At 39.3% G+C, this 26,672-nt stretch overlaps 1 protein-coding gene across 3 annotated transcripts in view; it reads right to left on the bottom strand.

The window, feature by feature from the left end:
- Positions 1–26,672, bottom strand: part of FBN1 (fibrillin 1) — a 242,553-nt gene that overhangs the window by 194,525 nt on the left and 21,356 nt on the right. For all 3 annotated transcript variants that reach the window (XM_053593723.1, XM_053593726.1, XM_053593725.1), the window contains exons 3-6: positions 16,837–16,919; positions 14,430–14,528; positions 5,338–5,433; positions 1,877–1,972 (exon numbers count right to left, since the gene is read on the bottom strand). In XM_053593723.1, the coding sequence (XP_053449698.1) occupies positions 1,877–1,972; positions 5,338–5,433; positions 14,430–14,528; positions 16,837–16,919 (374 nt within the window). The remainder of the gene's footprint in view (positions 1–1,876; positions 1,973–5,337; positions 5,434–14,429; positions 14,529–16,836; positions 16,920–26,672) is intronic.

Genomic DNA, 26,672 nt, shown 5'->3' on the forward strand with positions numbered 1-26,672 from the left:
CACCTCCATCTGAGGAAGAGGATCCACTGTCTCTAATTCTTCAAACAGGCAAGCAGATGACTTTCATAAGAGTGGATTACAATTCTGGAATCCCCTCTCCCGTGTGGTGAGAAAGGAGTGTTCTCCTCTTCCACTGAAGGTCTGGGAGTATACTCATGGGTTATGAGTCAAGCTTCACCTCCTGCTCCCCAATATCGACGACCACAAATGCCTGAAAGTCTGCCACTTGGGGGTGAATTCAATTTTGAAAATCACGACTGTGAAGATTCTATGGGGACATCATCTATTTATACAATAGTGCAGATTTGAAGATAACCTTTCTCCCTGAAGGAGAAAAACTTACAGACACCCCATAAATAATATGACAGTTTTGATTAGTGGTTTAGTAACTTAAAAACCCATTCAGACCATTCTTAATCCTGGGCAAAGATCAGATCTTTGCAGAAATAACTCTGGAAAGGTTCAATATCATCCCCTCTTTTTTATTTTAGATTGTGTTGTAATTAATACCTAAACTATGGGCATCGATATTCTTTGCAGCAAGTTGTTAGCCACTTTGTTAAGCGTGAGATGCCATAAAATTTTATTGCATTAGTGATTTTCCCAAAACAAACTGAAGCTAGCATTATCATCTGAGAAATCATTTTCACACACCACTCCTCAAATTACTCGTCAATAATTTTAATCGCCTTCATGTCTTCATCAATTAATAAGGTCACAGGACGATACTACCTAATAGAAACAGTTGTTTTATAACTCTGTATACCATTGTAAATATATTAGTTAATAAAAACACACATGTTCAAGTTGTAAAGAGAGACAATTTCAGGAGGGACTCTAAAGAGATGTCAGAATTCAATATAAAGGCCAAGAGTTCATTATGTATCACATATCAATACCATGCAGTAGTCTTATCACCAAATATATAAGTTATACAACAATAACAGTAATTGACCTAGAGTTGCCAAAATACGTATTGTTGCTTTATTAGCAAATAGCTGAATTTAGGTAAACTTCTCAGAACAGAAACTGAAAATAAACAATTTCCCACACATCACTCTCTACTCTGTATTTTTGCTGCTATGTGTTTTAAATGACATACATTCAACATCTAACTCATTAATTTCCATCTTAGAATAGAAAGACCTTCCTACAAATTTGGGTAAAAGTGACGCATTTTTTAATTACAGTTTTATATGACACGTACCTTTAAAGTTTCACTCTAAAACTAGGAAAGATGAGAAAATGGTATGAATGTAGAGACAAGATGATTAATGAAACTAGAGTTCAGGGAAAAAACTTTAGAATATTGATATCCACATATATCTTCCTATCATGTTTGGATGATTCTATACACTTCAGAGGCTCAGTGAGCACTGAATAAACCACATCAAGAAAGCAGTTTCTCAGCAGACACTCAGTATTTCCCTGGTGAATTTTAAACACTGAACTTGTATGTTTCCACAGCTCCCAAGAGTCCAATAGATCCATAGGTGTGTTTTTCCCAGTAAACTGTTCCCTTTTCATACACATGTTTTAATTGGGACCACTTCTCCAGTTTACTAGAACAACAATGAGCTCAGTCCTTGCCCTTACAGAAAATTCTCCTCTTTTTATCCTGATGCCAACCATATACAACTTATGTATATGCTCACTGTTGAGTACCATGATTTACTGGCAAGAATTGGTGAGTAACATGCACAGACTCCAGGCCACTGTCTTGTCATTCTTGGAACCTTCCCACTGAGTTCAGAAACACCCTCAAAGCTCAGGAAAATTCATGAAGTAGCCACACAAACCTAAGGACTGCACAAATCAAAAGTAGTTCAAGGCACCAGAATGTCTTTATAAGCAAATTACTTCTAAAAACCATTACCTCTTTCACACTGGGGTCCAGTAAAGCCGTAAGTGCAGGCACATCGATTTGGGGCCACGCATCTCCCTCCATTGAGACAGCCACTTTCACAGACAGCTGGAAAATAAGGAGAGTGCTGAGAAGCTTCACCTGAGGTGCATGCAGACGCTAATGAAGTAACATTTATAATCCCTTGAGGGACAACAATAAATAAAATAATAAATAAATAAAATAATCACCCTGGTATTTGTTTTGAAGTTACTTTTCTTTTTTTTTAATTTTTTATTAAATCATAACTGTGTACATTAATGAATGTATGGGATACAATGTGCTAATAGTCCAGAAAGAAGGTGAACAGTCACTTAGTTACAGGTCCTCAGTCTACTCTTATGGAAGCTGCCTGGAATTCCGGAGTGGGTGTGTGCGTGACGCCTGTCCCAGTGCCTGAAGCCTGTGAGCAAGGGCTTCAGTTCTGCAGCTGAAAGGACAGTTTCTAAGAGACTTTACTGAATGGGAACTGCATTTTAGCAAACTGACACTTTTGGTCATGATCCAAGTTTAATTCAGAGAAGGTCTCCCCTAGGGGGAAACACTGGCCCATCTGAAGTCACTCTGACAGAAAAGTAGTGTGTTAATTCATACAACCAACTGCAGACAACTAAATACTAATTTGGGCATTCGGTAATGTAAACACCATTGAAGACCCCATGGAGTGTGATCACAGAATAAAAAACAGAATCGAAAACTATTGGTGCGCTAAGTCTAGAGATTCTCGAGGAAAAGACATTCTACTTGTTAGAAAGGGCATAAAAATAAGAATTGAAAGCTCATGCTCTGAACAGTTCCTCCCTGTACAATTTCCTGTAACTTACGCAACAAGTCCTCTTTCTAAGCATCTTCATCACAGGCGATAGGATTTTCCCTGCCAAATTTGCCAGAACCACCCACTCTTCAAAGCCCAGCTCCAGCCCACTCCTCCAGGAGGCTTCCCCCATCCCTCCATTTAAATCCATTGCTCTTTATATGTACATCTCCCATACATTCTGCTTGTACCCCTGCAGCAGTCATGAGCTCAGCCACTCAGACTTCTCTTCAAGAGAACTTCCTGCAAAGAGTTTAGCAGGCTAAACTCTTGGTCACTTGGTCTCTTCAGATCTGCTGCCAAGGGCACACTCAGTGACTGAATGGGGCAGGAGACTAGAGCCTGGCCATTTCTGCCTGTCTGGGACCCTTCTAATGGGCACTCTCTGGATTCTCCATCAGCCTGTGTAAGACCTTCCCAGAGCTGCACCGCAGTCTGACGCTCCTACATAGTCATCCTTTCCTCCCTCCTCGCACAGGGGTCGGACAGGCCTTGTGACCTGCAGGCTGACCCTCCCTACTCCTGCTCCAAGTATTTCCCCTAATAACTCTCTTGCATAGTAGATCTAAGTCTCTCTTAACAGAGTGTCCACTTGGCACCAGAGGCCTAAACTGACACAATCTCTTAGAGCCAAAATCATGGCATCAGAGAGATTTATGTACAGTAATTGTCCTGCTTTGCCTCTTAACTGATAATCAGGAGAGAATGATGAGACTCTGAACACAAATTTTAAGCTTTCTCAAACCAACCCTCCCATTTTGCAGATGAGGAAGCTAAAGTTGAAGAAAAGTTTTCTAATTGTGAGAGTGTTAACTGAGCACCTGTTAGGTACTGGGCTTTGAACTAAACTCCCTCAGAGAGCACCTCCTGCTTCTCCTCCTGAAATGCCTCTGCCTCCATTGTTCCCCACCATCCCTGTGGCCACAGCCTTAATTAGGACTGGTCTCCCTGCTTCCTGTCTCTTCCTCCTCCACACTGTGGCCACTGTCATCTTTCTCATCATTAACCCTTGTGCCTGAAGGATACAAGGCCAGTATTTCACAGCAGAAAACACATGGGCTATTGAGTAAGACTGCTTGGGTTCCAGTCCCAACTTTGCCAATTACCATCGATATATCCACAGAGAAATCACTGAAGAGACCCTGCACCTCATCTGTTAGGAGGTCATAGCTACAACCTCTAACACAAAGGGCTGATGTCATATTAAGTGAGTTAACACATGTAAAGGATAAGTAATTTAACCGGTGTGTATTGTTGTTGTTATTTACTGTTGTTATCTCATGCCCCTTTCCTGGCTCTACTTTAGAAGAAAAGATAATATGTGTAAAGGCAGTGAAACCTGGCCTACGACTTCCCATCTGACCTTACTTCCCTTTCCATCACTTCTCTCAGCACCTAAGCTCTAGCTATATCAAAGCACCTGCTATGACCCACATCCCACCCCTATGTACTGCGCTGGTGTTTTGGTCATGATGGGCCATTTGCCTAGAGGACACATCCCCCTTTGACTGACAGGTGAACTCCCACCCGGCCCTCAAGACTCAGCAGAAGGAAGACCCACACTAGAGAGGCTAATCCGCCTCTCAGTCTCCATGCTGGGCTGCACAAATCCAAGCAACATTCTTATCACACTGCAGTGTGTGGATGGTCACTAGGCCATTTTATAAATTTTAGTTTATTTATAATAGCATTATTCACCATAGTTATATAGACAATGGCAAAAATTAGAAACAACCTGAATAACATTCAACATTCAGTATTCATTGAATGAACAGTAAAATGTGAAATGAAGTATTAGGCAACCATTAAAATATATTTTTAAATATTTAATCACATAAATATACTTCCAGTAAAATATTAAGTGAAAAAGTAGTATCAAAAAGTATGTATACAATAACATCCCATGTACCAAATACGCATTAAAAGTCTAGAAGGTAGGATGTGGAATGGCAGGATCATGAAAAATTTTAGTTTTTATAATTTTGAACTTTTCCAACTTTTCTGTAGGGCATATGTGTGTATATATATGTATATATAATATTCATTTGGGAGTAATGAAAAATAAGCTTCTAAAAAGAAATGTTCATCTTCTACAAAGCACAGGGACTGGGAGAGAGTAGATACATAAATGGCAGGTGTGAATGAACCAATACCCTGAACACCATGTGCCAAGTACGGCAGTAGCAGAATCTGGACTAGAAAACTAGAGGGATGGCATATCACCATTCAAGAGAAAGGACATGTTTAGGGAGAAAAATGAGATTGAGTTTTGAAGTATATTATTTGAGTGCTTCCCCAAAAATCCAAGTGGAAAAGGTCAACAAGTGAACAGAAGGTAAACAGCTGGAATGAACCAAGGTTCTGCACCTTGGGTGAGGACTATACATCAGAGGAATGAGGCAGGAAGAGTGATGGAGATAAGCTAGAGGAAAATGAATCAAGCAATCCATCACCAATATTCCAACTGGCAATTTGATGCCAAGTGTTGAGTAAGTGATCTGTTCATCTGTGAGGGTCACTGGATGTCTATAAAAATGCTGTTGTCTTAAGTTATGAAAGAAAATCCATCAGCACTCATCTATTTATCTCATTTTAAGAATACTTAAAACTATTGACTTACGTTGTCCACAGTGAGTCCCTATATATCCTTTTGGGCACAGACAGTGGTCATCGCTGCAGCTACCCCCATTCATACAGCGAATGTTGCAATGTTGTACTTGAAAAAAAAAAGGAAGAATGATTCATTTTTACAATTTAAGTGCATAGATTGCAACCGTTTACAGGAGTTGATTTATAGTTATTTGATGAGAAAATAAAACTGTTTCTCAGAATTCATGTATGTATGCACAAATGACCTAGTTGACAAGGCTAAACATGCTATCATTGGTGTGTATAAAATCATTCACAATGCAATGTAATTGTTTCTTTGACATTGACTTTAATAGTGCTAAACCACTTCCTTAACAGAATTTACAAACTCGTTATCTTTTCTGTAATTCATACCAATGAGAAAGTAGTGCCTTGAATAGCCACACGAGATTACAGTGGCGATAATTTTCCTGTGAAAAGATTTAGAGTCTCAAGTAGGTGGCCAGGGAAACAGTCAGAGTTGCAGATTCCACAGAATTCTTTTAAAAGAAATTTTGGAGGCAGAAAAGAGAAGAAAGGAAATACCTAGGAAGGCATTTAATAACAAGACTGCCTGATAAAGGGGATGGCTGGATCTGGCTCAGAAAGGGATGCTTGTTTAAACCATAACTTTCAACTGAATAAGACCCTCAGGATTTGAAATCCGCTTGTCACATTGTGACCTACAGAAGTGCGCGTGTCAGGGTCCAGGGTAGAAAGACCAGGGCAACAATCTCAGACACGCTAGTAGAAGCTGGAGTGGAAGGTGCCAGCAGGCTCAGGAGTTAGTGGTAAAACCACACAGGTGTGCACTCTCATTTCCCCAATGTGCAGGCTGTCTCTGTGTCAGGACTTTAGACATGTTAATAACACTTTCAAAATCCCAGACTATTCCTTAGTCCTCTAGAAGCAACAACTAACCTGCTCAGAGAAAACTAAAGGGTGGACTGAATGAATGATTCATCCTTGTTGCCACACCCCTGACAGGAGTTCTGGGGCAGTGGAAGTTTGGCTTCTTTGGTCTGGTCCTCCAAGTTGGGGAGTAAATTTTCAGGGGAAAAGGCTGGTGATTTTATATAAGGAGAAGGGAATCCCTTCTTTCTGGGCAAAAGCAGAAGTCTGATGCTTATGCTTAGCCTTCCTGGGGTAAGGGACCCAAATCTTCCCACTAGAGTGGAGGGAAGATCCCCACCAGCAGCCGTCCTTGTCAGCTGCCCTTGTTATAAATCCCCAACACAGTATTAAAAAGCAGTATTACCTGACTTGAGGAGAAAAGACCACTTTTTATAAGGAGCTACAAAAATCCCAGCCTGACAATAGGAAAAGGGCCAGAACTCAATACCCATATGCCCTTTCACAGCACAAAAAAGTTAAGTCAAGTTGAAGGTGATATGCCTTTTCAAAGACATACCACACTCTTACAGAAACACCTTCAAAAGTTCGCTGTCTCTACTGAACTAATAACCCCATCCACCTCTCAGCGTTCAAGTTCCAGGTGCTTCTCAGGGCTCCTTGGCATACTCCTAATGTGTCCCATAACTTGGTCACTGATATACTTATCAGTCATTCATTCACTCAAGAAATATTTCTGAGTGCCTACTATGGGCCACGCAAAAAGAGGGGCACTTTAGCTTGTGCTGGTCTCATGGAATCTCCTCCCTAACCTGCCTCTTTGTCTCTTTGCCCCTAACTCACACAATCCACACCAAATACCCTACCTATCTCCAAGACCCACTTCAAATGTCTCTTCTTTCTTTTAATCTTCTCTGATTTCTGTTCTCTCCTCCTTCCCAAACCAGATGTGAGCTCTCTTCCCTCTCAGAGTATTTTATACTTCTCTTTTGAAGGATATAGTATATAATCTGACCTGTTTTTAAGTCTTTTCTTCTAGTCCCCATCCCATTTGTCTAAAAATTACCTGACAGTGAGAAAGGTCATGATTATTAATTATATGGTATCCCCTTAAGTGTCTAGAGAGGCACCTTGCCTACATGTAGGTACTTTATAAAACCATGCTAAAATAATTTTTACTTACTTGACTCATGCCACTAGATAATGACATCCAAAGCTACGCTCAAAGACCAAATTGAGACAAAGAAGTTGCTCACCATGTCCTAAGAACTTATATAGCTCTTAGTAGGTTGCCTATTTGAAATACTTTTATCTTTCTCTCACCATGTATGAAAGCAGAAATAACTCCTTTGTTGGAACATTAAAATCAAGCAACCCAGGAAACTGATTAAAACAAACTGTTATTTTAGGCTCCTATACTTCCATTAAAACATCCCAGCCAAAATGTTTTCTTAACTAAAAAGCTATCTACAAGTATACAATGAAAAAAAAAATTGGTGAAAACTTCGGATAATGTTCTAAGTAGGTCAGGAAAAGGTGTATAGTTACTTTAAAATTTGAAGTTAAACTTAGCTTCATCCTATCTTAGAAAAACAGCAAGGATTGAGAAAAGCACAGGAAATGATGTCATCTGTCAAGCGGCATAGGAACACAGCCCTCAAACTGATTTCAATTAAAGCAGTTCAGGCCAAGAGCTAATTTCCATTCCCACATGAGCAACAAAGCCGTTTAGCTTCTATGAGATTAAAAAAAAAAAAAAAAAGCTAACAGTAGTTTAAATAATGACTTTACATTATTTTCTCAAGTTGAAAATCAAGATGAGTTCTGCTTTCCAGGAAGAACAGTAAGGTTGTCTTTAAATCAAATATAATGAATAATTCCCTGATATGCTTTTATTTGTTTTTTTTGTTTGTTTTTTACTCTGAGGGAAATGTTTTCCATAAAAATATTCTTCCTCCATTATAAAAATTAAACCACTCAATCAGACTTGAAAAGCAGTGAGGGATGGTCAGTCCAGTGGCCCACACAAACCAAGGCACCACGAAGCCTTGCAGAGAAGCTGGGAGGGAGCAAAAGATGATAGAGTCTCCACCACCCGCTTGGCCACAAACACGTTTAACACGAGGAACTTCATATTCTCTGTGAGTCTGAACTTTTGAGGGGGAAAAAAAGCATTCCTTTAAAGGTGGGAGTAATTGCTCATGATATCTGTGGGGAAATAAACGCTCTAGATAAGCAGCTTCACTGCACAGCAAGGAACAGTTGAGAGAAAATACATATGCACATTGGTTTTATTCTGGAATCAGTCCTGCCATTGGTACATATTCTAAATTTACTCTGATTCAAACAAAAATTCCAGATGTCTTATAATTAGGAGACCAGGTTCTATGTCTCTTAAAAAAGCCAATTGAGAATGGGGGTTCCTCTTACATCCACAAAGACAGTATATTCTTTACTGAATGCACTAAATACTCCAAGTCAGAATATATTCCTAAACTCAATCTGTGTTAACATTTTACCAGCAACTGGCTCAGCACCCATAGCTCAGTGGTTAGGGTGCTGGCCACATACACTGAGGCTGGTGGGTTTCAACCTGGCCAGGCCTGCTAAACAACAATGACAACTACAACAAAAAAAATAGCCAGGCGTTGTGGCAGGCACCTGTAGTACCAGCTACAGGGCAGCTGAGGCAAGAGAATCACTTAAGCCCAAGAGTTTGAGGTTGCTGTGAGCTGTGATGCCATAGCACTCTATCGAGTGACTCTGTCACAAAAAATAAATAAATAAATAAAAGATTTTACTAGCAACTGAAAACACCAGGAGGTGGGGGGCGAGGTCAAAGTGTTAGTGTCCAGGATGATGCGGCCACACACTGTTAGCCCTGAGAGCCCCAAGTCCCCAGGAAGGACATGCCCCTGAGATGGACAGACAGCCTCAAAGTGTTTCACATAAGTCTCAGTATCCGAGAACTAAAAGAAAATGTTGCCATCTCCTTGTATCCATACAAGATCCCAAATTAATTTTCTGTTCATTTCAGATTTTAGTCAGCCATATCAAAAACCTATTTCCTAAATGCCTTTCATTTTCTAGGCATCGGAGTAACAAAAGAGACTTTCTTTAGATTATAAAGAAAATAATTAATTAATTTCTTTTCTTTAGATTATAAAGAAAATAATTATTTTTGTAGCTCTTTATAATTAATTATAAATGAATAAATTCTATTAATTATTCTTACACAAATTAATTCTTAAAATGACCAATCAAAAAAGAACAACATGAGCACACTATGGACATTAGAGAGACGCCAAACTGGCACTTGGGTCTAACCACCTCAGGTAAAGGTTTTCTTCGGGATGCATTAGATTTGGCACAACTCTCAGAGACCTGCCATCATCTTGGCAGGCACAACTGGCAGAAAGAACACTGGGAGCAATTTGCAAATAAGCATCTGTTATGGCAAGCATGTGATTTTGATTTAGGCACTGGGAAAAGCACAGACAGATAAATTAAACAGTTAGACTAACTTCTAGACCGAACACCTGAGACAACAGTCACTGTGGGACAAAAACCATTTTCATTTGGAGAAAGAACATCGATGACATTTCCCTTAAGTACATAAATGTTACATGATGCCTAAAGACACACAGCTCAGAAGAGCAACTTAATGAAGGTATCTAAAAGAAAAAGAGAAAAAAAAAAAAAAAAAAACCTAGCTGAGCTGGAAAATGTCCAGAGAAGGAGAAGGACAAGTTAAATGACACCAGCAGTGAAAAAGGTGCTTCCACTGAGGGCAGACCAGAAAGAAAACAATTCACCCATTTCTAAGGACAAGTCTGAGTAGATTCCATGAACTCCTCTCCTCTCTATCCATCTAAATCCCACACTCCCCTGAAGAAGGGTCACTTCTTCCAGAGTAGCCACAGTACCATTTCCCCTTCCTCTGAGTGTCCTTATACTTTCAGCAAACTTGGTAACATATGGTCTAGAATTGCTCTAGACTTCTTAGAGCTCAGATTCACATTAAGAGTACAAATGTCCCAAATTCTCACTGAATTGAAGTAAATTAAAAGTGAAAAAATTGATTAAAGTTGAAGGGGTTCCATAAGACATCAGTATTTCCCAAATTGATATACAGGTTTGACAGAATTTCTATCAAAATCCTAAAAGGTTTTATAGATGTAAGCAAGATTAATCTAAACATTTTATGGAAAGGCCAACAATGTAGAATAGCTAAAACGAATTTTGAAAATGACGGATAAAGTGGGAGGAATGAATCTATCCATTTTCAAGTCTTACCATATAGCTCTAGGTAGAAGACTATATGATAATTATGTAATATAATTAGTATGATATTAAAGAAGGGATAGATAAATGGATCAATGAAATAAAACAGAGAACAAAAAAACAGACCCACACAAACATGCCTAACTTTTGGACAAAGATGCAAATGTAATTCAATGAATGATGAAAACCCTTTTCAGAAACAAATGGGGCTGGAGTAATTGGACATCTGTAAACTATAATTGAACCTAGACTTCAACCTTACATCTCATATAAAAATTATCCCGACATGGATTACAGATATAAATATAAAACTATCCAACTTTTAGTAAGAAGTTGGAGAAGATCTTTAAGATCTAGTACTAGGCAAAGCATTCTTAGACTTGGCCTCAAAAGCATGATCCAGCAAAGGAAAAATTGTGATATTGGACTTCATCAAACTTAAAAAAGAATCCATTGTAAACATAAAAAAGAAGCAAGCTACAGAGTGGGAGAAAATATTTACAAATCATGCACTTGATAAACAAATAGTATTTAGAATATACAAAGAAATCTCAAAACTCAACAGTAAAATAAACAATCCAATTGGAATCTGAAAAAAAAAAAAAAAGACATGAAGAGACATTTCCATGAAGAAGATATAGAAGTTGCAAACAGAGCACATAAAAAGATGTTCAATGTCATTAGCCAATAGGGGAAATGCAAATGAAGACCACAAAGAGATATCTCCACCCAGCTAGGAGAACAGCTGAAATTAAAAGTGGTGACAACACCAAAAGCTGGGAAGGATGCACAGAAACTAGGATCATTCACTGCTTGAGAAAGAGTTTGACAGTTCTTAAAAAGCTAACCATGCAGCTACTACACAACTCAGAAATTATATTTCTAAGAATTTATCCCAGAGTTTGAAGACTTATGTTTACACCAAAAACTTGCATACTAATGTTCGGAGCACCTTTGCTCTAATAACAAAAAAACTGAAAACAACCCAGATGCTGCTCAGTAAGTGAATATCTAAACAAACTGATGACAGAGTAGAGAAGACTAGTCCTCAATACAGCTGGAATCCAAGTCTAGAAAACCACTGTCCTGACCCTGTCTAATTAATCTTTCTTTTTGCCCTGGTGCCTCAATAATCAGTGTCAAGAATTCTACCAGGTGCAAGGGAAACCACACCTTCCAGGTGTCCAAGGGAATTACCTGGTAGGTAGTTTAGACCTTCTGGAAATATAATTCCTCATTCAGGCCATAAAGAGATAATTTTCTATTCTCAGAGTTACTAGACACTCAAGTCTTGGGAAAGAACAACCTTCCTTCCATTCTTTTCATTTTCAAATGAGAAAACTAAACCCCTCAGAGGTCCCACAACTTGCCAAGACCTCTTTGACCCCAACACAAAGCAAGTATAAATTTTTCATAGGAAAAATTGGTTAAATGATCTAAATTTTCACCTTTTGGTAGAACCACAAGTGGTGGATGCAAACATCTCTCTGACTTAGGGTTACCCTTCAATTAGCAAGAGAATTAGCAAATTGACCCATCTACATTTACTGTTTACCACACTGTGGCCAGGAAGCTTTGTAGAATTTCATAGCTGTTCCTTAGAACATTACCTTAAGATGAGAAATAAATTCTGATCATCTATTAGCTACCTTTAATTTAAAACATTCTACCTTTTTAACTCTGCACATTGTTTAGACAATATTAGTTCACAGAGTCCAAGCCAATGATCTTAAAGATTTCAAATGCCTCAAAAGGTGCTTGTCAAAACAAGTTCTCTTCCTTATACCACTCTCATCCACAGGCTACTTGGAGACTTTGTCCAATGTCCAGATACCACAGATGTGACCCAGATTTCTTCAGAAAGCTCCACTCATAAATCTTGAATTTCAGTCTCTACCCTAAATCTGGCCTCAGAACCTTACTACTATATTCACCAACCCCATGGCTAACTTGATATATGCTAGGACTATGGCTTTTCCCTCTGGTCTTGCTAACAGTCTGTCTCCACATCTCAGGATTTTTACTTGTCAGAGAAATCATGAGTAGTTCACATTAGTAGCCAATAGGTCCCTTTGCTAATTCTCCCACTAATTGAAGGATAACCCTAACTCAGAGAGATGTTTGGGTCCACCTAGTTTTGCCATCTGGCCATATTTTCTTCCTCCAGAAGTGCAGTGCTGTTGGTTGGTTCAAGAACCAATGTGAGACATGGGATCTATTCCCAAATTGGTATCTGCATTTCTCTCCCACCCCTGAGACTCTCCTCAGTAGCAGCTTGGAAGTCATCCTGATAGAGATGAAGATGTCCTGCATGTTCCCAAAAGTGCTGCCAGCTGACTTCTCTGCCTCTTTCTATTCTCCTAGCTCAGATGCCCTTGCTTGGTGGAAGGAACCTGCTGTTACTTGTAGGATACACATTTGAAACCAAGCTAAGGTCAAGTAATAATATGCTATTGTCAGTGCAATAAGCAAAAATCTCAGCCCACAGGGGGACTTTCTAACCCAGTCTGCAAATGGCTATATTTTATACTAGATTGTTTTTGTTTGGGTTCCACCAGAAGCAGATTCTGAGACAATAATTTAAATGAAAGTAGTTTGTTTTGGAAGTAATTCTAGAAAACACTGGTAGGAGAGTGAGAAAGTGAGACAGGAAAGAGAAGGAAGCTAACAAAGTACATTATCAAGTCTATTATCACTGCAGGCAACGAGGGCTTGGTCTCACTAGGGAACTTCAGGGGACAGTGCAGAACAAACCTCATGGTTATCCAGGCTGAGAGGCAAGCAAGCTGGGGCACTTATCCAAAAAGTCTCCATCTGTTATTGGTTAAAATTGCTTCTAGGTCCACTAACACTCCAGCACTTCCAGCTTGCACTGCATGTAGATTTGACATGCTCCCTGGCCAGAAAAATGTTACAAAGCTCTCAGGCAGAGTCCTCCATGTTCACTGTGAATGCTAAAGTAGGTGAGTGGGGACCAAGAGGGTGCTACACAGGACGACTACTCCTAGCCTATTATTCAGCCTATGACTGTCACAAATGCCAGGACTCTTAACAGGTAATGAACCCTGACACACTACAGTCTCTACTTGTAATAAACAAAAGAGAATGAACGTATATCACAACATCTTTCTTTAAAACCTTGTCAAAAAATAGAAGACACTGTAAGAAGAGAGCATTTTCTAACCAGAAATGGAAGAGGAACCTAGGTTTTTCACCTTGGTGATGGCTGAGATATTGAGGGGCTGTTTACACAAACATGAACTTCCACTTTTTAAACAACCAATAATGACCCACCCCTTTCCAATCAATCCCCCATTTTTCCTAATTTACTACTATAGACCCTACATTTCAAGAAAAAAAATGGAACAAGCAAGCACAGGCTCTGAAGAATGAACTGTGGATGTTTATTTGGCATCACAGAAAGTGGCAAAATTCTGAAAGGGAAAATATGTCTGTGCCTCATGAAATCTCGCCTGCAGAAACTGTCATAATAGCTTCATACATTTTCTTCTTATAAAGGCAGAGGTCTTGAGTTTTAAACAAGTTTTAATTAGATTTCATATTTCAGTGCCACAAGGAAGAATGCCTAGATTTCTTGAGCCAAAAATGTTCAATAAACAATCATTTCATTGAGCACCTTTGATGGTGTTTACATTGGAGATGCAAAGATGAATAAGGCAATACCTATACAGAGAGCCATAATCTGTATATTATTCATAGTCACTATGCCCCATAGGTAATTTTCCTATAAAAAGTAAAGAAGGGAAATGAGAGACCAGACTGCAGAAAGTCTTTCCAAGTATTTTGGGCAGAACAGAGAAGGCAGATGTTCTAGTGAGGAAAAAAATGTATGTATTGCAGGCAAGAGAAAAGCCAAAAGCAAATTTAGGAGAAAGTAGGGTGTAACCACATAAAATAATATTATATATAATGACATGTTAGACTCACTGGATCTGGAGCCACAGGAAGGAGCTATCTGACCAGATGGGCAAGTGCACATATTTGGCCTCGAACAAAATCCATCCCCACAGGAATGCCGGCAAATGGCTGTGAATAAAAGCAGAGGTCTGTTAGCTCATGGATTCAGACAGAATGGATAGATACAGGGACCCAGGGACCCCGCCGTTAGGGAGGAGACCTGGGCGTTCAGGCCCCTCAATGCCTTTGTCTCCGTCACTTATGTGACTTTGAGCCTCAGGTATACTCATTTATTTGGACTAAATTAACACTGTCTTAAAAATTAGTAACTCCCTTACTCATAACAGTTGTTCTCAATCTCACTTTTCTTATTCGACAGCACTCAGTCTATTAAAAGCCAAGACAGATTATTATAAAAGGAAAATAAAACAACAAAAATCCTACGTCTAAACATATTTACATGCTGATAAGAATTCCATTTTTATATTCACTGTAAGGTTTGATATAAAAACTGCAGTAGTATTCTTGGAAGCCAATTTTACTATAAACGTTTAGAGCCGAATTTTTGTCCTGTGTTGAATTACATCAACAGTCTGAGAGTAGAATGCTGGAATCTACTGCCATAGTTTGATTCCACGGTCAGGAAGCCATTCATTCTCGAGAGGAATATTTACACCTTTATGCCACCCACAGACTAATATCAATCTGGGGCCAAATGCTCTGCTAGTGGCCAAAAAAATAAGTTTAAGTGACAAATGATTTATATTTATCAGCAGTCACTACATTTTATAATCATAAGCATGATTCTTTTTTCAAACTGCTACACAACTGTGCAAGAGGCAGACATGATGTACAAGGCTAAAACTATGCTCTGTATAGAAAGTGCATTAAAGGATCAGAAGAGCTAAGGATGGAAACTGGAAACTACTATGAAATAAGCTGTCAAAGGATCCTATCAACATTTATTTAAATATCTAAAGACAGAATTTCTCAAAGAGCTCTGGGCAGGAGTCCTCAAACTTTTTAAACAGGGGGCCAGTTCACTGTCCCTCAGACCATTAGAGGGCCGGACTACAGTTAAAAAAATATATAGGGGCGGCGCCTGTGGCTCAAGGAGTAGGGCGCCGGTCCCATATGACGGAGGTGGTGGGTTCAAACCCAGCCCCGGCAAAAAAAAAAAAAAAAAAAAATATATATATATATATATATGAACAAATTCCTATGCACACTGCACATATCTTATTTTTAAGTAAAAAAAAAAAAAAACGGTAACAAATACAATCACATCACCTCATGTGGCCTATGGGCCGCAGTTTGAAGACCCCTGCATGGGAAAGGGTTCCATTGTCCAGTTCACTGCAAAAACTCCAAATACCATCATATACCCCTCTTAGTAATTCATTTTTGGTCTTAAATCACAATGTGCCAATGAATAAAATGCTTTCTGGTCAAAGTAATTGGGAAAGAAATAAACTTTTTTAGGTCACCAAGTGCATATTAGATAAAATTCTCTATTCTATTCCTCTCCACAGACCACTCTGGGTCCAAGTGTGATGGTGGACCAAGTAATTCCTGAATGTCCATTCAGCTCTCAGTTTCTCCATTATACTATTGGAGTTTTCTGAAATCTACAAATTATTTCATAGGTATAATAACTGTAGAAGTTCCAAGAAGGCAGATGCCATAACTAATTTGACTCTCTTGTCTCCATTAAATAGCACTTGTCTGGCACTCAACATTTGTGGATATTGTGAGAATCTGGAGATTTGCCATGGCAAAAAGAAATCAATAGAGGAATCTCTGTTGTCACTTGGGTTCTTGCCTAGTCTTTCCCCTCATCTCTACCCACCTTATCTCCCCTCCTCTGTTAGGTCTGCTTCTGGCCTCAACCACTCAAATTCAATAAGCATGGCTTCAATAAGCCCTGGGTGGCCAAGCAACTTAGAAATTACCATACAGAAATCAGCAAGGATGATCTTTTTTCAAACTCTCACCAAAGCGATTACATAATCTGTGTGACCAAGTGCAACAGGTGTAAATGACATGCAACCTTGATCAAAGTAACTCTGAGACTCCAATCTCTAAGTTTCAGAAACATATGTTTGTACACCTTTTGGGGGCGGGAAACAAGTATAAGAGGGTCTTTATCTAACTAATGCAATCAATGCAACCTGTTTCTTTGTACCCTCAATGAATCCTCAAAAATAAAAAGGAATTTATTAATTAAAGTCACTGAATTTAAGTATGACAGTGATTTGACCAAGACGATGTATTTCCCAACTGAATGCAGAGAACGTAGGAAAATCTTAGAGCTAGAAGGCTCTGCTATCCACATATACTAATGATACAGTTACAAAGGACCAAATTCTAAGCAAAACCACACAACCCAAACAACAAAAGACGGACATGCAAACTGATGGTCTGTCTATTCACTTACGGACAATACACTGATTTCCACCAGGTAAGGTTTTCCATCCAGGGCAACAGTAGGCATTATAACGTGATCCACACACATTGGGTCTGAAACAAAAGCACAAGAATTCCATTCTTTTTTTTTTTTCTTTTAAAAAAAGAAGAGATGAACAAATAAAAGGGAAAAACATCCCCGAGTTACTTCGTATAAAAACAGAATGAATCCTGGTAGACAGCAAAAAATAAACTCATAGGACTCAATGCTGGCTTAGTAGTTTGGGAGTTTGGAACACTTTAACATAATAATATCAATAAGGGTATCCTTTAACATCCACGGTGCATATGGTACATCAGGAAAATAAAAACTAGAGATACAAAGTGCAGCACATTTTATCACAATGCATGAAGCCATACAAGTCTATGTCAAACAACAAACTTCTTACCAATCCAGTTAAGAAAAGGCATGATAAAATCTACTACTGCACATGAGGTTTTAAATATGTCCTCTCTGAAGACACGTGTGTCTGTGTGTGTGTGTGTACCCCGCCCCAAGGCTGTATAGATAGATTTTTTTTTCTATGACCCAGCTCACCTCTAAAATGTTACACATTCTCCCTTTCACCAAAATTACAAGAACGCAAACTCTGACATGAGTCAGGAAAAGTAAAGGCCAAAACATGTAAATATTTCTTTAGCAAAAGTTTGGAACAGAGTTGGTAACAACAGTTACAGGAAAATAAAATCAGTGTCACTCTGGGTTTCTTGTTTACAGACAGTTCATCACATGTCCTGGGACAAAGCGTCCAATTTAGAATCCAGATGATCCATATTTAACAATTTCAGGGAGTCACTGGGCAAGGATCTAAGGACTTTGACAGTGCAAACTAAGACAGAGGATATAATATACAGAGACCCAAAAGAAACCATTCTTTTCACTTTGTTATATCTCGAGGGCCTAAACATTGGTACTGGATGCTGCAGTTTGGGGACTGATAAGGAAGATCAAATGTTTTGCAATCAGTGTCACAAACCAGGAGCTACTCCAAAGATTGTTGATATAAACACTATAGTTCTAAAAGCATAGACCTTTAAAACAACTGCACGGCTAAAATGTACTTTCAGCTGGAATGCACGCCCACGTTCTCTCTGTATATGTGCACCATACATCACAGTACTGAGCCCTCTTGCATTTCCTCTGAATTCACTACTTCAACCATACGCACAATTGAGAATCAAACGTAAATTCTTTGCCCTGTCCTTTACTTCTTTTTTGTAGCCCCGGAAAACCCAGAGCACTCTGCAGTGCTAAAGTTAGAAAGAGAATTAGGAAGAAAATGAAGGAACCATGGAAAGACCCCCAACTCCACACCCAGTAGCCCAAGGCTTCTCCAAAGCTAAAGAGAAAAATGACTGGATAAAGACTTAACGTGTTCATGACTGAAGGAACTCTGAGCTCAGTGTATTTCTGAGATAATGAAATGCTTTCCTTGTCCACATCTTGCATGTATAGGGACATCAGATGATAGAATAGGCATGAAAAGCTTTATAAATGAAAAGGATGAGTAAAAAAAAAGCATTATCATCTTGACAGAATCATCTTCTGATCTAGATTAACTTCTCAGCCAAAGGGAACAAAAGGAATTAAGAAAAAGAGAAAGACTATATTGAGAATTCTAAATCAATGGCTCTCAATCTTTGTTCCTCCTGTGACAAAGTCATCCCTGAAACTTCAGACTGTTCAGAACTTCCTCGGGAACCTCAGACTCTTGGAAAGGGAAGTGAAAGGGGAAGACAGGCTACAGGCTGGGAACACTCAGACCTTCTGAACTTCATCAGAGTTCTCTCAATTAAAATGACAATCCAGGCCAAAGTTAACTGCCTGGAACCTTCCCCACCAATAGCCCATTAGAGTAGCCCCCCTGTAGCCAGTCCAACCCCAAACCAAATCCTGGAATAGCTTCAGAAGACCCCTAAGCTCTTGCGGGTATCCTCTGGTTCAGGTAACAATGTTTCTTAAACAAAAATCATTGCCTGACAAAAATGAGTATATTTATGGAGTATCAACAAATCTAACAGGGTGAAAAAGCTAAGAAAAGAGGGTCCAGAATCAGTAATTTTAGTCCTACAAAGCAAGACACTCAAAAGATTTTCCAAGGTAATTGAAAAATCACAGTAATATAAATATTCTTTATTGTTTTGCAATGTGTATGAGCAACCTACAGCCAAAACATGGAAGATTTTACCATTTACCATGATTACAACATTAAATATAAATGTTTTAAATCTTCAAGGTGTAAAATTAGTGGTATAGATGACATTAAGTTAGGAAACTTGTTAGGAGGAAAGGTGTAGAGGGCCCCAAGCAATTAATCCAAGAAACAGGGGTTTAAATATATTACCCAGTGTTTTAAAATAGCCAATAAATAAAAGTCATACTGTAAATGTAAAATAAACTTTGGAAGAAAGAAAAAGGTATAGATAGCTAAATAAGATAAATTCCCATCTTTTACAGCAAGAGACCAATGGGTAATGTTTAATTCCAGATATAAAGGTAAAAATGTAGGAGACGGCATTATGGAGATAAATACCAGAAGAACTAAAAACAGAAATGTTTAAACTAGTAGCCTTAAGAGACGAGGACTTGAGAAAACGGAGGGAGTTCTTCTGTCTTCTTATCTAATGCTCATCCACAGCTGTTCATTTTTTTAAAATCTCAAATTAAAATGAGGGTACAGGCTAGGCACAGTGGCACACGCCTATAATCTAGCACTCTGGGTTGGATTGCTTGAGCTCAGGAGTTCGCGACCAGCCTGAGTAAGAGTGAGACTCTGTCTCTACTAAAAATAGAAAAACTAGCCAGGCTGGGCACTGTGGCGGGCACCTGTAGTCTCAGCTACTCAGGAGATTGAGGAAAGAGGATCATTTGAGCTCAAGAGACCAATGTTGCTGTGAGCTATGAAAATGCTATGGCACTCTACCCAGGGCTGCAGAGTGAGACTTTGTCTCAAATGAATGAATGAATGAATAAATAAGGTACAAATGATTAGCTTACACTGTTTGTGTTTGTTAGGTAAAGTTGACGTTGTAGTTGAGCCCTTCACCCAGGAGGTGTGCTGTCTACCCTTACATTGGGCCCAGTAGGTGAGAGCTTGCCAATCCTCCTCCCTCCTTGCCTCTTCCCTTTTCCTTCTCCTCCCCCCACAACTGTTCATCTTTTAAATATATGTTCTTAACTTTGATCATCTTTTATTTAAAGCAACAACTTTACTTTTAAAGTATGAACACCTTGTCTTTTTAACAGGCTACTTCCTGTTTCATTAGAATGGAACAAAAGGGAAGGTTTCATTCATTCCCAGTTCCCTTTCATTAGTACATCGCATTTTCATTTCACTGCATTTCTTTAAAGTTCTATACAATTTTGGATTAGGATTTATCTTGTTTACATCCTCCGGCTTTTTCTGAGTTTTAAACCTTTATCATTCACAAGTAATATATTACTTTATTTCAACTGTTTCAACCCCTATCCTCAAACAAGGATTGTTTCATTGTGCCACCACTGTTCTTAAGTCACTCTCTGTACTACTATGCTGTGTGGCTCAAGGCCAAGTATTAGGAAGAAGTGAGATGTCCCTTTGCTGACTTTGGTCTTGAGAACTGCAAACTAATAGAACCCGTTCAAACAAGCTGGGTGGCATTTGTTCTACTTACACACAGAAAAAAAAACAACTCTAATTCTGGAAATAAATGAATGTCTTATTTAAGTTGGAAAGCAGTAAAACACGAAAAGTCTAATGAGACACTCTGGATTATTTCCATTACAAGAGATTTTATTCTAAGGTTTCAGTACAAAAAAGCATGTACCAGGAAGAAACCTAATGAAGTTACTCCTTTATGTCACTGAAGGAGTTTCATGCCTCTTTTTCTTCCTTTTCATTTTATCAGCCATCAGCACCAGCCCCAGTGTCCCAAAAGTCAGTTAAAGCTCTGTGCAGGTAGCAGCAGCATTTGACAAATTAAAGGAAATTAAAATTCAAAGGGAAAAGAACTTTCTGCTAAGTGCTAAAGATGCATTGCTTTGTTTCAATTTCATAGCAACTTTTTGAAGCAAATTATATTATTATTATCTTGAAGATTAAGGAACTATGGCTTAGGAATTAAACAAACTAGTCAAAGTCCCACAGCTTGGAAGTACATAATGGAGATTTGAGTTCAGAAAGCCTGAGTCCATAGAATATATTCTCTTAACTTCTATAAATCAAAGATGCATGTAGGGCTCAAGATGGTATTTTATCCGATAGCATTCATGGTGATATGAGAAAAAAAGTCACAAAATGTCCATCAATAGATCCAAGATAAAGCATGAATAATTTTCACCTGTATTCTAATAGTCCGTAGGGAAAAAAGGGAAAATATGTTTATATTCTATTTTACCACGTATGTTACATTTAAAAAAAATAAATAAACAAGTCTTTCTCTGTAATTTCTCCTACTTTCAGCCAAACAACCCAGTGCCACTCACAGGGGGGATGGGTGAGCCTCCGCAGGCTTGATACTTGGATCGAGTCAGACGCAGCACTGAGAGATTGTGTGGGCTAGCTAAAGCCTCTCTCAATGGAGCAGACAGCTGGGCTCTCCCACGTCTGACCACATCATTGCAAGAGTTGGCCTCTGTGCAAGATGTCTGCAGTGCGTCCACATTCCTTCGCCAGAACCCACTTCGGCAAGTTTGGCCTCTCTTACAGCAAGATAGCCTTTCTGCTTCCCATCCTGAGTGCAAACTCCTTTCAAAAAAGTCTAGGGTAATAAAAACAAGATTAGGGGGCTCTTATTTCATATGCATTAGTTTCTCAGCCTGTGAAGTGATTAAATCGTTAGGCAAAGAAAGCACTAAGAACTAGGTGACAGCTAAGGAGGATCACCCTGCTCCATGAGTTCCCTGTGTTTTAACCTTTAAAGGGAAAAAAATCATGATTGAGCCCCTTGAGTGTAAATGTGGAGAGTTATCAAAGATACAGGCCTTCACATAACAAAGGATGACATATGGCCCAGGGAACGTGGTATCACCTCAACACCCTACTGCTCCAGAGTTAAAATAATTTCCACCATCAAAAATGTGACAGATCATCAATTATTATACATAAATGAACTACATGCATTGTGAACTACTCATCATGATTTTATTTGCCCTTTGACAAATTTTCATCAAGAAAAAATCAAGAGGGCTATCTGATAAAGGGACCTATAGAACTCTAACAAACTTTGCAAATGCTCCCCTGACTATAGTGCCTTTATCCTGGCCCTCTTCGTGGAAGGCAGAGGTCAAATCTCTCAGCAGTGATTTGAAAACCACATGTGTCTTTTCCAGACCATGTGCCAGTCACAACAACTCAACTCGAGTAATGAACGAAACTTCAAACCCTAGTAATGAGAATGGCTTCCACGGCCTCCTCAAGCTTCAGCCGGCTCTCCAGACCAGAAACTCATTTCTGGACTGTCTGGGTCAGCACGGCTGGGACACAGACAATCCCGGTTTCCTCCTTTGAAGATGCAATCCAGCCAACCTCTCTAACCTACTTCATACAGTTTCTTCTTCTTTTTTTAATAAAAATAATCTTAAAAGGAACAAATGGGTGGGGAACCTGCGGCCTTGGGTCCACACATGGCCTTCTGGATCCTTGAGTGTAGCCTTTTGACTGAATCCAGATTTCACAGAACAAATCCTTTTAATAAAGGGATTTGTTCTGTGGAGTTTGGATTCAGTCCAGGGGCCACACTTGGGGATCTGGAGAGCCACATGTGGACCCAAGGCTGCAGGTTCCCCACCCCTTATCTCTCCCTCCCTCTCTTCCTTTCTTCCTCTCTCTCTTTTATTTTCCCTTTAGTTCCTGTTTTCAGGGCATTTAGAATTAGATGTTTTGTAACCACCTCAAACTGAAGGTATCCAAGATTAAGGCTCATTTTCCTGAGTGGCCAGGAAATTTACTGCCACCTGCACAACAGGGTACAGAATGACTAAGCACCTTACCAACTAGCATAGAGTTTCCAGCAACATTTAATGAGAACCTGTTATGTGCCAGGCCCTATGTTAGATAAAAAGTAAAACTAAGAACATACCTAATACCCACATTGTGGTTGCTAATACCATTCTCCAATAAAAGGAATTAGGGCTTCTAGGAGAAGTGACTGATTTTAGGACTGGGCAGAAATTATACAAGATGAGTCTAGAGCATCTTATGGTGACAAAAAGTAAGGGAATCCTAAACAAACAAACAAACAAACATCCACAATGATGAAAGTATGACAAGGCACGCACAAGCCGATCAAAAGAACAGCTCATGGCCAAAGCTAGAACTTTCTGAGCAAGAAAATAGCAAAAGTGGCGTTGGATTATAACCCAAAGTATAAAATAAATACCCTTAAATCCATACTGATAAATAAATGATTGAATAAATAAATAAATGGGAGAGAAGAGACAAATCTCCTGTGCTGGAGAATTCCAAATAATTTAGCCTTCAAGGATATGAAGCGTAAATTCCCACTCCTTCAACAGGAGCTGCACACACTGACTTCCTTCCAAAGAGCCCAGTGTGAAGGGGAAAGAGAGTAACTTCAAAGGAAAAATCCCAACAAATACTATCGCAGCCAGAGTGATCAAGATTTACAGCAACAGTGACAAGTCATGTTGATACTATAAACCCTTGACATTAAATATGATGAAAGTGGAAATTCCCCTCTGTGGTCTTATTCCCCAAAACCCATAGCTTCAGTTTAATCATGATAAAAACACCAAACAATTCCACTAAGGTGAATTCCACAAAATACCTGACCAGCCCTCCTCAAGACTGTTCAGATCATCAAAAACAAGGAAAGTCTTAGAACTGACACAGTCTAAGAAGACGTGACTAGTGCATGTAATGTGGTATCCTAGTAGGGATCCTGAACATAAAAAGAACTTTACGTTAAAATGAAGAAAATCTAAATGAAGAACGGACTTTAATTCAGAACTATCAATACGTATAGATATTGACTCATTGATTATAATAAATGGGTCATGCTTGTATAAGATGCTCACAGAGGAAACTGCTCAGAGTGTATGGGAACATTTAATTTTTCTATAACTCTAAAACTTTTCTCAAATAAAAAGTTTTATTTAAAAGTAAAAATAATAATTCTGTCACTATGCAAGTATAAATTTAAAAATTACATGTAAGAAGTCTCTAAGACACAGTCTCTGCTCTTGAGGATCATACAGTCTAGGAAAATGGGCATATACACAGTAAGTGCCAATATATCAGGTGAAACACACCCTCACTGTCTACCCAGGGAACTAAAGGAGGTAAGAATGAGGGCCCTTATTCTCAGCGTGTAGGGCAGGCTCAGAAGAGAACTATGAGCTAGGGCTTGATGTTCCCCAGTTGCTAAGGGCGTCTCTAAGTTTACACCATCTCACTGCTGAAATTCCTCTTCAATTAGCATGTCCCATGTCTAAATCCTGGTGATTCCACTGTTGGACTAATATCATGTTCTTTTTTCCTGACTTTCCACTTCCTCGCCACTCCATTAAGACAATGTAGCTAAGTATTTAGCTACACTTAATTCTCCTCTCCTATGATCCAGAGATAGATCTTCACCCTCCATAACGATAAACGTCTCACTATCAGCTTCAGATCCCAGGTAGGCAAACTCCACCTGCCCACTCTCATCTTCACCTACACCACGGCCTTCCACCCTTCCGCTCAGCTTCTCTTCTTTACCATCTCAGCCCTCACTCATGCACACACCACTGCCTCTGCCACACAAGCTAAAAGAAGACTCTTGTTCCATCTTTCTACTACATCGTATATAATACTATATATGATGGGGCACCGTGGCTCACGCCTGTAACCCTAGAACTCTGGCAGGTCAAGGTGGGAGGATCACTTGCCGTCAGGAGTTCAAAACTAGCCTGAGAAAGAGTGACACCCTGTCTCTACTAAAAATAGAAAAAATGATCTGGGCATGGTGGCACTGGCCTATAAATCCCAGCTACTCAGGAGGCTGAGGCAGGAAGATCACTTGACCTCAGGAGTTTGAGCACTCTAGCTGAAGCCACAGAGTAAGACCCTGTCTCAAAAAAAAAAAAAGAAAAGAAAAGAAAAGAAAAACTATATATACCCTGAATAGGAAAGCGCTTCCATCTTTCCCTTACAATGTGTAATTCTGTGTAATTCCATCCTCTCCCACTGTGTTTCTTGATTAATCCCATCCATCTTTCCAGTTACATTCCAGACATACATAGCTCTCAAAACTCTATATATGCTGTATTGTAGTTATTTATTTAAAATAATTATATGTCTAGAGGACATTCCTGTAACCAACTCGCCCGCTCTGATCCCAGAGTAATAGTTCTTCAAGCACAGAAACAATGCCAGTTAGAATACCCTAGCGTCTATTTAGAAAAATACAAATAATATTGACCAAATGCTTAGTAAGTGCAAAGTACAATTAACAAAGATTAATATAATCTCCTTGGTGTCAAAAGTAGGCCATCTGGGCCAGGTGCCTGCAATCCTAGGGCTCTCGGAGGCCGGGGCCATAGTATTCCTTGAGCTTAGGAGTTCAAGACCAGCCTGAGCAAAGTAAGACACTGTCTCTACTAAAAATACAAAAAATAGCCAGGTGTGGTGTGGGCGCCTGTAGTCCCAGCTACTCAGGAGGCTGAGGCAAGAGGATTGCTTGAACCCAAGAGTTTGAGGTTGCTGTGAGCTAGGCAGAGGCCAGGGCACTCTAGCCTGGGTAACAAAGTGAGACTGTCAAAAAAGGAAGGAAGGCAGGGAGGTGGGAAGAAACTATGAAAGAGAAAAGAAAAAAAAAAAGGTAGGCCACCTGCAAATGCTACCAATATGAAAATCTGTCAATTATTTCTTTTATATTTATCTATTTGGAAAAAAAACTATTTCATACCTCTTTGAAAGGCTATAACCAATTAAACAGTAATGTATGATGGTTTCATGCCTTGGTTATTTCACTGACATGCTGGTCATTAATTTATTTTGATCAATAAAGTTACCAATATTCACAACTTGGGAATCAATATATTTTCTTTGAGAAAATACAAAACCAATGCAGACAAATAACAAGCATACATAAATATTGATTCTACTTATTCCTTTAGCACAAGAGAAAAAAAAAATCCCAAAAGCAACTCAACAAAGGTTTTCAGTTCACAGGTTGACATGTGTTTCATCATGGGAGGTTGTCGCAACTGACCAAGGCCATAGATGGAGACGGCCTTATATGGCTGATTCCTAGAGGACAATCATGACAAAATCCACAGGGTGACACCTTGAACAGTCTCTTTGGATAAGCTGCTTAGACGAAGGCTTTTCCCATTGCTGAGTGGGGTAACTCACAGCACAGGAAGCACAGGGAAGGTGTTCGTTTCATCAACTGTTTTACTTGCTATGTGCCCTAACTTTTCTGTGGGGATTCTGTGTTGGTCAAAAGCAATAGCTCAAGCACTTAAGGGCCAAATGATTTACCACCCTATCAAGGGCGGGCATGCACACATGCCCCCTCAACACACACAGGTGCATGTGTACATGTGAACGCACACACATACAGAGAGCCTAAGAAATCAGGGACACAGAAACTCGCAAAGGCAGTTCCCCAAATTCGGAAGGTCATCTTAGTCTGGCAGCCAATTTAAATCCTATTGGAATCTTTTATGGGTTGTTTGTATATGTTTTTCTTTGAAAAACATAATGTGAAGCTCAAAAAGCCATGGGGTGCACTGTAACAGGGAACTAGACTACTGAACTATGAAGCCCAGAACAGATGATCCAAGGACATCGCTGTGTGCAGCAAGTCCTGATTTCTCTA

The sequence above is a fragment of the Nycticebus coucang genome, chromosome 6 (assembly GCF_027406575.1).
Source record: "Nycticebus coucang isolate mNycCou1 chromosome 6, mNycCou1.pri, whole genome shotgun sequence".
Taxonomy (NCBI): Eukaryota; Metazoa; Chordata; class Mammalia; order Primates; family Lorisidae; genus Nycticebus; species Nycticebus coucang.